At 36.0% G+C, this 11903-nt stretch overlaps 1 protein-coding gene across 1 annotated transcript; it reads left to right on the forward strand.

Annotated features, from left to right (window-relative positions):
- The first annotated feature begins 3207 nt into the window (after window positions 1-3207).
- Window positions 3208-6815, forward strand: LOC147639537 (putative trehalose-phosphate phosphatase 4). Its single transcript, XM_086794450.1, has 9 exons — window positions 3208-3453; window positions 3842-3982; window positions 4535-4645; window positions 5153-5254; window positions 5558-5635; window positions 5741-5810; window positions 6047-6117; window positions 6243-6335; window positions 6504-6815. The coding sequence occupies exons 1-9, from the start codon at window positions 3208-3210 to the stop codon at window positions 6570-6572; spliced, it is 981 nt and encodes a 326-aa protein (XP_086650576.1). The 3' UTR covers window positions 6573-6815.
- The last annotated feature ends 5088 nt before the right edge of the window (window positions 6816-11903 follow it).

Raw genomic sequence — 11903 nt, forward strand, 5'->3', positions numbered from 1 at the left:
AAAAGAGATTAATAATAAAACTTATCATTATATTCTAACACAAAATTAAATTTCCATTTCACCTAGTATTACTAGATGAAATAATTTTAAAAAATGCATAACATAACTAACTTTTTTCACGATTTGTCTGCACAATAGACTTTTAAAATGTTAAGTTTGTACGTGCTAGTTAAAATTTGCAAAGTTTTTTAAAAAATGGCCAAGATCAAAGATTGTCTATAAGTTAAACAAAAACAAGGTTAAAAACCTAAACATCTAATTGTTGATCCATAGTTCGATGCTCTTCACTCTCCTCTAATTTTTAGAGAAAATAACAAAGATTTAAGTATAAATTAAAGAATCGCATTATAGCTTAAAGAAAAATGCTTCATTTACTTCAAAGGAAGATATTGTATTTACATCATCATGATATAAGGCCTAAATTTTTGTTGTGATGGTCCCTCAACCTCACAGAACATTCACTCAAAAAAACTCACGAAGTCTGAAAATTTCTTGCTAAACCATAGGCATATCATATCATTATTTTCAAAAGGCATTTTCACCTTAAGAATATAGGCATACTTGCATGCTAATTGCAAAACAGCCTAAAACTTTCAACTAGTGAAAAAGTAAGAGGCTTCAAAAGTCAAAATTTAGAAGTTTAAGCAAGGAATCTTTTGTAGTTTTTGAATGGACCTCTCCAAAATAGGTAAACTTATTCATTTGATCAGTAATTTTGTTTTTTCCTTTATAATCTTCTACATTTTCTTTTTTGATATGGCTTGAAACAAGGTATGGAAAACTACCATACAATAGTAACCCTAGGTGACCAAGCATCGTTTGGGGAGAAATTTTAGGATATTACTATAGCCAAATCCTAGGGATGATGTCTTTTTACATCCAAATTTTATATTGTTTTTTTCAAAATAAAAATCACTAACTTTCAATGGAGGGTGATATGAATTTTTTTTTGGAAGTGCATAAAAAGGTAATGTGTGTTGTTGACTTGTGAATTTGCTAATCATAGTAGTTGAAAAGGGGCTCTCAAACCTCCGTTGATTGTATAGGAACAACCCTTTCTTCCTTGACTAGGGACACTAATTTCGCCTTGAACCCATGTGATAATGATTGGTCTTGGTAAGATTGTTGTGCAACATTTTTTCACATTTTAATTTCATATTGCAAATAATTGACTTGCCTTGTAAATAAGCTAGCATGTCCTTAGATTACTACTTGTTCATGAACGTGCAATTTAAGGTAATGTTTCCTTGCATGGAGGAAGCATAAAGCAGGATGAGCATGTGTATGTGTGATTTAAATTGATTTATTTAATTCAAAGTGCTATTTTTAAAGTCCATATTTAGGTGTTGATGTAGTGTTTGGAGGGGTAATGTCTTAAAAATTAGACAGTGGAATGGAATCTTCAAGAGGATGGTGGGGACTTGTAATAAAATCCATTAAGTTGTGGTGACTACATGAAGCAAAGGAGAGGTGGGAAAGGGTGGAGTCTTGTGTGTGTGTGTGTTGGGGGGGGGGGGGGGGGGGGGTGGTGGGTGGTGGGGAGGGTACACAAAGAAGAATCCACCAATGGAAGCAGTGGTCGCCCAACGAGGTGTGAATGTGAATGTGTCCGAGTTGTGTGAACCCAGTTGTGCGCATGGGCGAACCCAAGCACGTGCGAGATACACGGAGGCGCGCGTGCAAAAGGGGGGGCGATGTTTCTTTCTCTCTTCTTCTTGTAGGTGGGATTAAGTTCCTCGATTCTAGTTGAACACCCCTACCCACGTGTTTTTGTAAGACCTTTTTGACAAGGCAAGGTAGTACTGTTTTGTTTGTTGTTGCATCATACCCATTTCTCATCAAAACACTGGTGTGGTTGGTTGCGGGTAGACTACCACATCAAGCAATGCAGGCCTTCTTTACTGTGTACAGCCCAAAAAAGTCCTCTTGAAGCTCTCATGAGTGCTCAAGAGGGGGAAAGAGGTTCTGAGACAAGACAAAGCCTACAATTCCTTGACAAGGTGGAAATTCATAAGTAAAACAAAAAGAAAGCACAGAGAAGAGACTTAATTTCTTGAGACCTCCCATGTGTAAGGAAATTTTACTTTACCAGAGTGTAAGTTGCCAGTCGAAGTCCCTCTTCCCCACTGGTTGATAGCAATTCAATTGATGAAGATTGCGCCCCACCTAATACTACTCACTGTGCAATTCCACAGTAACTTTTAGTACATCTAGGACCTGGGTAGCATCTCAATTCAGTCACCCATCTAACAGAGCACTATTCAATTAGTTTAATATTTCATTTTGGTAGTAAGTAGTGAGTGGTATCTATCCAAATTATTGTCACAATCTCATTTTTAGTGTTAGTAGTTTTAGTACAGGCTAACAGTCAGCTACCAGAAGCTAGTAGCCGCTTGCAAATTCAGGAACATTCAAATGCGCACACACACGCCCCTTGTTCCACACAAATCCTTCCTTCACACCATGGCCCTTTCTTTAGAGTATATTCCCCTGACTCCATTATATATATGGATGCAGCCGAGGAAGAGCAGCTGCTCCCTGTAATGGGCTCTTTGGAATGTAAGTCACGTTGAAGTTTTCACTTAATTTACCTCAAAACAGTACTAGCAAGGCATTAACCCTTAATTATTGCAAATATCAGACTTGAGCTGATGCAATTCATCTTTGCCTTAATCCATTATAATTAGCCTTGAGCTCTAGCTATGCTTGTTATAACCTTTCTTTACTCTCTGTAATTATCTAATCCAATCCTCAGCTAGTGAGCTCTAGCTGTGCTTGTTATAATAACCTTTCTTTACTCTTCGACGCGGTTACGCTGTAATTATCTAATCCAATCCTCCATTTCGAGTTGTGTTCAACGTTTCATTTGCCTTCCATTAGCTTACTCATAGTCGACGAACCAGGAGTGCCCGACTTAAATTAGTGATGGGATTAGCCAGCTTGTTAATTTCATTTAATACAGCATTATAAAGTAGAACTGCGCCCCTACGTCTGGCTTCAGCATTAACCTAGTAATTAACCGCTTGGTTTTAATCTAAATACATACCACGCAATAATCTAAATAGTACCACACACAAATACTAGTCATGATCTAATATAACTTTTTTTGTGAGTTGTAATCATTGTATCTAATTAATATGCAAGGTGGTATACTCTGTATTTTTTTTTGTTGGAGTATCAAAATCTATTTAAGGTATCTAATTACAAATGGAATTAAGTGTGCGTAATGGTGCAATTAGCACCGCTAATACCATCAGGCCTATAAGTGGGCGCATTTCATCAAAGAGAAGATTAAACCTCCGAAAGAGCGAGAACAGTGCAGTACATGGGTGGCTTGAGGCCATGCAAGAGTCCTCGCCCCCTCGAAATTATAGGCCTACAACACACAATGTCGACGCAAATTCCGAATTGATCAGCAAGGCCAATATGGATTTACGGCAAAGAGCATGGATTGTAAGTCTATTAATTTTCCTTAATTACCTTCGTATGCTATAGATTTAAATCTGGTCTTTAATTTTTTCCCCTTTTGATTTTACGTAAAAGATTTATTTTCTTGCTTATAATATCCAAGTTTGATATCGTGACAAGCTAGTCTAATTAATATTCTGCATTTTTTTGGAAAAAAGGGAGAGATATTCCAAGTGTAATAATGAAGACGTCATTGTTTAGAATACATAGCAGATGATCATGATTTCCTAGTTTGGTATATATGACATATTAATAAGTTCGTTTTTTCTTTTCTTGTGCTAATTTAGAGTACTGCTTCTAGGTAGGGTAATGATGAGGATTTTGCATTTGATATATATATATTATTTTCCTTTTTTTAATTTAAAAAAACCAGGCAAAGGTTCCCTCTGCACTGGATAAATTCGACCAGATAATTGAAGCTGCGAGCGGCAAGCGCATTGCTGTGTTTCTGGATTATGATGGAACCCTCTCACCCATCGTCGAAGACCCTGAACGAGCTTTCATGTCCGATGAGGTTTGCTAAACTTGTTTGATGCTCAGAGTCTTGCAGCTTTGTCCACCTTGCGTCATAATTTGTTGCCGTTGTATATTAAATTAGCCTAATAATGTTGTTTTACCAACCTTGCCTGTTAATTAGCTTCCTAATCTTGTTTTGTCAACCTTGCATGATAATTTGTTGCTGTTGTAAATTAAATTCGTTTAACAATCTTGTTTTACCAAGCTTGCATGTTAATCAGCTTCCTAATCTTGTTTTGTCAACCTTGCATGATAATTTGTTGCAGTTGTAAATTAAATTAGCTTTAATAATAATCTTGTTTTACCAACCTTGCATGTTAACTAGCTTCCTAATTATCAACCTTAATTATGCACCAATTGAGTACTCTTGCTTGTTCTATAATTTTGCATGATAATTTATTGGTTGTTTCGACATCACCTTGATCACATATAGTCCACATGTTTATATATATCTAATCGAACTCTTTTTATGTGCTAATTAGTTTACTCAACGGTTGTGATTCTTTTTGTTAAACCTTGTTTTCTTGATGGTTGGTTGAAATTAATGCAGATGCGTGCAATTGTGAAGGAAGTGGCAATTACGTTTCCAACGGCAATTATATCGGGAAGATGCAGAGAGAAGGTTTTATTTTTTTGTGCACTAGCAACCTTTTTTTTTTTTGTGTCCATCCCCTGTTAGTGTAGAGGTTGCGTGGGTGATAACATGGCATTTGTGTGTGTGTGGGTGATAACGTGTGTACCTGCTAGTCATGATGTGAACGAGGCTAGGAAAAACGGAAAGATGATACATTCGACAATGTCCTTTGTTGATAGACCAATTCATTGTGGACACTTATGAGTGATGTCAATAGAGTGAGTATATAAGTCTTTCAGACTATGTAATGTCCGTTGTCAATAGGTTTTGAACTAGATTAACTCATCGTGTGGACACTTATGAGTCATGTCAAAAGACCGTAAAAACAATCTATATTTATGTACATTTGAAGTAAGTGAAGAGTAAGGAGCCTCTGGTCATTTATGTACATAGAGAACAGTTTTACAAATTTGATTTACAGCATAAGAAATAATGTATTCAATCATAGTAAATAATGCTGTCTACTTATAAATGGGCTATCTATGCATGGTACTTGGGATGTTTCAATTGATTAGTGCTTGGATTAATGGACAGGTTTTCAAACTCTTGGAGGATAAAACTAAAAAAGTGCTTGGTGCAAAAGTTGAACACAACAAGTTCTGTGTCACAATTCATTTCCGATGTGTTAAAGAAAAGGTAATAGTGCAATGGTAAGGTTGGAGATCGAGAGTCCCAAGGAAAAAGGTTCGAATCTCCCCTTGTGCAAGTGAGGGTCCAAATCTCCCCTTGTGCAAGTGATGGCATTAGTGTGTGTGAGAGTAGAGTAGTTGTACTTTCAAATTCCAAGTCAAGTTTTTTTTTACTTGAAATAAATCAAGCCTTATTAAATTGCAACTCATTCAATATTTGTGTAGGGGACGTTGTTATTTTATCCTCTTTCTGTTGTTTTAACCATAATATAGTGTGCAGTGGAATTTTCAATTGGATTCTTTTTTCCAGGATTGGGTTGCTTTAGCCGAGCAAGTCGACCAAGTTGTACAGTCTTATCCTAATCTTCGTGTGACTCAGGGCCGGAAGGTACGATTGAAAAATCAAAAGCGAAGCTCACATACTAATAGTGATGCACTAATCTGGCCTTAATTATGTGCACTAGACTAACTCTAATCATGTAATGTCTCCCAGATTTTGGAAATTCGCCCATTAATCGCATGGAACAAAGGGAAGGCATTAGATTACTTACTCAAAGCGTTGGGTAAGAAAAATGCCGCACACAATTACTTTGATTACGGCTGCTGATTATTGCTACTAAACGGCTATTAATTTGGCAACATTACAATAAGGGTCCTTGGTTAATTTATATTTTGGGAGGATATTATATTTAGTCCTTTACTTTATTAACCTCGCACCATTTAATCAATAAATTAGCTTCATTAAACTGTTACTTTAATCCTACCATAGGTGTAACGATTTCAGATTATTTTGGGGCAGGTCTTGGAGATCAAAATAATGTGTTTCCATTATATTTAGGGGACGATCGAAGTGATGAAGATGCATTCAAGGTGAGTATATTTCAATTGAGAAAAAAGTCATGTTTAGAAAATCCCCATGATTATTATTTTTTTAGGAAAATCCCCATGATTATTATATTTTTATTATTATTTTTGTTTTAAATTACCCTTGGCAGGTGTTAAATAGAAAAAAGCATGGCCTTGGCATACTTGTATCGAGTGGTGCCAAAGAGACAAATGCCATGTGCTCACTTAGAGATCCTTCTGAGGTAGCTGGTGTTTCCTTTGTGTCTTGATAGAGTGGCAAAATGCCTCTCTTTTTATATAAAGAGTTCATGTTTCTCCCAATTTGTGTCCTTATGAATGATAGATAGCCCATTAACACACCTTAAGCCTTTTAGCTCAACCCCATAAATTTTCTATTATGATCATGGCAGGTAGGCGAACTTTTGAAGCGTCTTGTGAAGTGGAAACGAAGACGCCTCATGATGAACAAATTCCCATGAGAGTGCTTTTAATTTCCAGTACATGGAATTTGCCAATGGCCACCTAGATGCACACTAGTCTGAGGGGAGGGATTCTCTTCAAGCACACGTTTCATGTATGCACACACCATATGGTGGAAGGAAAAACAGTGAATTTTTGCAAAAAGATATACGAAATATATACCTTTGTAAATCGCATATGATTTTAGAGATCTACCTTATAATCACCTTCCCAACACCCATCATTCACTACACTTTAGCACAATAAAGAGTCCTAATGGTTGATTGCATCCCTTGCCCATTAACCCCATGAAGTAAAACTATGAGCACCAAAGCACTAATAAGAATGAACAGATGACCAAACTATGAATGTGTACATACTAGATTATATTACATGGACCAGATTACAAGCAAACTCGTACTTCTCCCAGCGATTTCAAAGCATCAAAGTTGGGTTAACAATGTTCAGCATCCAAGATGTTTTTCCCTTGGTAGATCATGCCTACCCCCAAGGAACTTCAATACCTCAAGATACAGAAACTTCTCAAGAACTTTAAGAGATCAACAAGTTCTCTAACATGCAAAAACCGAACAGCACACTCCGACAGCACAGGAACCAAGTTCCAATAGCAAGCTTTCAATTTTGACATCTCAAGGAAGGTAGACCTCATGCAAGAATATCTTGAGCATTGTAAAGGGAAATTTTAAAAACTACTCACTTTAATCCAACCAGATACTCTGTTCAATCCAATCGATGGATATCATCTCAATAGTGGGCATGCCTTCCTAGAAACGACCCAAGCACCTTTCTTTAATGAAAAGAGGCTCTCTAGTCTCAAGATTAACACCAAGTCCACCACGTGCTATGAAAATCAAGGAGAGAAACATGGAGGGAATGGAGGAGAGTATGGTGGCCACACTTGGATCATCAATGATGTCATCAAGCATTATATAATGATGTCATCAGGCATTATATTTTCAGCTTATTTAAAGGCTCATTTTGAATCAAATTTAGTCGTGTGTTTTTTGTGTGATTATCTTGCCTCATAATAATGCTCTAGTCCTTATGTAATTAAGTGTTAACGATGTTTCTAATTACATCATGTTGAGGGTGTACTTTGATCCTCCTTATCTAGAGATTATCTTCTCAATGTCCACAATTCATCTCATCTTCATTATCTAACAATGGTATCAGAGCCTTAGTCTAGCCCCATAGTACCTCATGAAATATGTGAAGTATTACATTCACTGCATTTACCCCTTTTTGCTCTACCAGCTCGAGTCAGCGGTCTTTGGGAAGCTTTCTACTCACTCACTCACATCTTAAGCATAAGCACCAAGCTGAAGAATCACTCAGGATGGTACGGTCGTACCGTCATCAATAGACTAAGCCATGCTCGTACGCTTGTGAAGCCACAGTCGTATCCTTCTCAGTAGACAAAGACACAGTTGTACCTTCCAAAGGACACGGCCGTACCATCCTGAAGACATGACCCTACCCTTCCTAGAAATCTATAAAAGAGGCCCACCACTTCCATTTCAGTCTCGAGTTACATTAACAACTTAAACATCCAGCCATTTAAAAGTACAACTAAACCATCAAAAATACAACCCATTTTTGAAAATGCTAAAATATCTCCAAAAACACTATTTTTTAAACCAAAAAGAGCACGAGCTCCTAAAAAGCTCAAAAAACTGTTAAAAAGTGCAAGTTTTACACTTCAATACTTTGAAAGATGATAGAGTTGCTCATAAAATCACACATTTTTTGAGAAAAAAATACTCAATTTGCAATAAAATAATAATGTCCACAAAATTGGTTACAATTTGCAATAAAATAATAATGTCCACAAAATTGGTTACAATGAGAGGTCTTATGCCTCTCGTGTTAAATCTTTGACTTTCTCCAGAAGAATTTTTTTGGTATGTTCTCGTAGGTGACCCGACTTTTTCAAGGTAAAACCATAAACAAGAACTTCCACATCCTCCATGCTTAGGCTATCCACGCGACGTTGACTACGATTTACTTTGTTTCCCTTTTTATTTACTCAAATCATCTCTGGATAATATTTTCCTGATATTAATGCATCATCTCCATTGACCTTGTACCAGTGGACCTCAATTGAGCTTACTTTTCCATTTTCCTCAAGGACTTTAAGTACCTTTGCCAACCAAAAAGGATATCCGCTTTCATCATCTGTTGTTAACACTGCAATCATTGCACCTACAGTGAGCTCCTCAATATTTCCTTCCCACATTTCCTTCTCTTGGAGCCGTCATTGACTAGTCCTTCTAGCACCAACATACGCTTCGCGAGTCTCCCCATGCACCAATGTTTGCAATTCTTCAGGCAATTCTGTTTGTTGATTTGGCATTTGAATATTATCATCATGGTCTTCAAGTTCTTGTACCCTCCAAGGGCTCCAGATTCATCAGTGATCTTGAATTGCTTTGAACCTCCTCAATCAAGATTTCTTGCTCATGAAAAAATGTATTCCACCATCCAAGCGAGCAAGCTGGAAAATACACATGTGCTAATTATATGGTCTCTTTGATTTCTATCAAACATTGCTGATAATTGATGGCTCGCTTTTCTTTTTGAGCTTTTGCTGCTTCAATGCTTGATGCCAAAAGCATTTTTGCTACCTGAAGAATTTGTCGTTCTGGGACACTGAGTAAAAACTTCAAACCATCCTAAGGATGCCATGCCTTTGAGTTAGAGTACTTCTTACACCACAAACGTGTTTCAGCTTCTTTTTCTTTTATTTTGAATTGATGTTGGAAACTATGGTCATTAAGCTGAGCGAATGCAGGGCTTGCAAAATCTCCACCTGTTGTGCAAACTCTACTCTCTAAAATCATAGGTGCCTTTCAAAACATGAATTTCTGGTGCAGGATCATAAGCTTCTTTAAGAATTGTGCACACCTCTGGAAGGTCAAATGCACTTTTCTTAGCAAGTTTGACTGAAAACCTGCTAAACGTCTAATCAATTTGATCATGAGTGTGACCCACCAACAAAAATCCAAGTTTGACCTTTTTGAAAACTTTCTGCTGCACCAACATACTCAAATAAGCAAGCACTATTTGATTTTTATTTTCCCTTGCCGTATTATCTAGCTACACATAAAGTGTGCCAGGTAATTCTCCTTGCCATTCACTTACTATTTTCTAAATTATGGTGATGGTCAAGTTAGGGTCGTTGTGTAAATTTGGAAAGTTTATAAAAACTTTCGACGTCATGATGCCGTTAAAGATGAGGATTCCAACAATGTGTAGTTGTATGAAATTCTCTTCCTTCAAATTCTTTGGAGCACGCATAAAATGGGGTATCAATGTCTTCTTTTGATCCATTCCATCTATGTGACTAATCCCAAATACATTTCTTTCTGCTCAAGGCACTTCTTTCAATGCTTTGCTAGCTTTTAACGCTCTGTACTTTGTTGTTCTCGATGAGCTTTAAGTGCTTATAGAATAGGACCTGAAAACTCAAAACAATGTAAAGCTAGTTTAAATTATACCACTTGGAATTCTCATTCATAAATTAAAACGTACAAAAAACACAAATCAAACATACCTTTTTCTTCAAATGTCTTTGCAACATCTCTTTTGGCTTTGAGCTCTGCACAAATTTGACAAATCCCCATTCTAGTTTTCTTGGGAATTTTCACATCAGCAAAATATTGTCTCCAAACTCTAAGAAATGAAGTTAATGAAAGAAATGACATGTTCCTTCCTTTCAACGTTTCCACATAGAGGTTGTAAACTTCTCCCTTTGTAAAATTATTAAGAAAATGGGTGAATTTTGAATTTGGCATGTGCTCACCATTGTAAGTGACAAATCGTTCCATCGAGCTCTTGAGAAAACACAGCTGAGGAGTGTCACGTGTACTAAATGAGTACCGTGAATCTTCTTCCACCCGTTGCAACTGCTTTAAGGTCTTTTGCATCCGCTGATTGCTTAAACAAAACACTTGAAGAAAACACTTTCAACACACAATCATGTCCAAAACTATATATTTTATCTTCTCTCCAGACCTTAATAAAAAACCATGTAATGCTGTATTCTATCGAGCACGTTTTAAAGCAAAGAAGTTTTCACGTTCCTGCTTAATTTTTTTGAATCCAAGTGTCCTCAAGCAGTTTTTTTTACAACAATACACCCTACATGCCTCTCTCAATGTATATTGCGATGCAAAAACTTGTCTTTTCTTCTCAAGGGAGCGGTTGTCTCCACACGAATAGGCTGAACTAATGATGGAGAAACTCGAACATCGGTATCAAAATTTGATAAATTAGCAAATAGTGGGCTTGTGCAACATCTTCATGACTGATCAATTAGCAAATAGTGGGCTTGTAACATCATCATCACTGATAGATTGGCTCACACTTTTAGGAGTGAGTACGGATACAGGCACTTGAAAAGAGAAAAATGAGCTTGAGAGAGAATTTTCTTGCCCTGCCATGACTAGGAACTTCAAACCTCTAAGTTTCTCTAAAAAACAATGGTCTAAGCTACAAAGTGGAGTGTAATCTCAAATCCAAATAACTTACTTTTAATGGTTGGATTCAAAAATAATAATATTAATTTAAATATTGAAAATTATTAATTATTATAAAAAATGGGACTTAAAAGATGAGAGGAAGTCCTTTTTAGACACACATTCCAAGGGTCTGCCGCTAAGAGAGCCACAAGAGTGTTTTTTTGAATTTGAAGCATTTTTCTTGAGTTTAATTCCGTAAGGTATGCATTTTCTTGATTACTTTGTTATTTGCTACAATTTTGAATTTTTTTTCCATTGTCATTTGGTTCAAAGTTTGCTACGAGGAAATTATGGCTAGGAAAAAAAACAAAAACATTATCTAAGGAGATAAGTGATTTCAAAAATAGACTTTTTTTTAAAGATATTTTTTTGAAAGAATTGTTTGTCTTTTAAATATACAAAAATACCAAAAAGAAGATTTCATATGTAAATTAAGAAAAAAAGAGATTGAAAAAATAATATTTTATAAAATAGAGATTTAATCAATAATTTTTAAAAATTATAATGACTTCATTTTTTTTAAAGCTAATTCTTGTGGAATACAATACAAAAATCAATAAGTTGCCATGTTTCTTGTGTATTAAGTAGTTTGTATTCTAGAATACAAAACTTGAAGTCACATTTTTGAAAATTTAACACTTATGCACTTTGAGGTTGTATTCCAGAATCCGCTACTTGTACAAGTTGTATTTTGGAATACAACTTCTCTCAACACTTGAGTTGTATTTTGGAATACAACTTCTCTCAACACTTGAGTTGTATTCCAGAATATGAAGCTTTAACAAGCTGTATTCAAAAATATAATTTTTC

The sequence above is a fragment of the Cibotium barometz genome, chromosome 4 (genome assembly GCF_041138505.1).
Source record: "Cibotium barometz isolate CiBa-2024 chromosome 4, ASM4113850v1, whole genome shotgun sequence".
Classification (NCBI taxonomy): Eukaryota; Viridiplantae; Streptophyta; class Polypodiopsida; order Cyatheales; family Cibotiaceae; genus Cibotium; species Cibotium barometz.

What these genes read in the sequence shown, in the direction of transcription:
- LOC147639537 (XM_086794450.1), top strand. Translation starts at nt 3,208, where the DNA reads ATGGAATTAAGTGTGCGTAATGGTGCAATTAGCACCGCTAATACCATC. An exon ending in GAGCTTTCATGTCCGATGAG is followed by an intron (nt 3,983 to 4,534) that starts GTTTGCTAAACT and finishes AAATTAATGCAG; the next exon opens with ATGCGTGCAATTGTGAAGGA. An exon ending in GTGATGAAGATGCATTCAAG is followed by an intron (nt 6,118 to 6,242) that starts GTGAGTATATTT and finishes TACCCTTGGCAG; the next exon opens with GTGTTAAATAGAAAAAAGCA.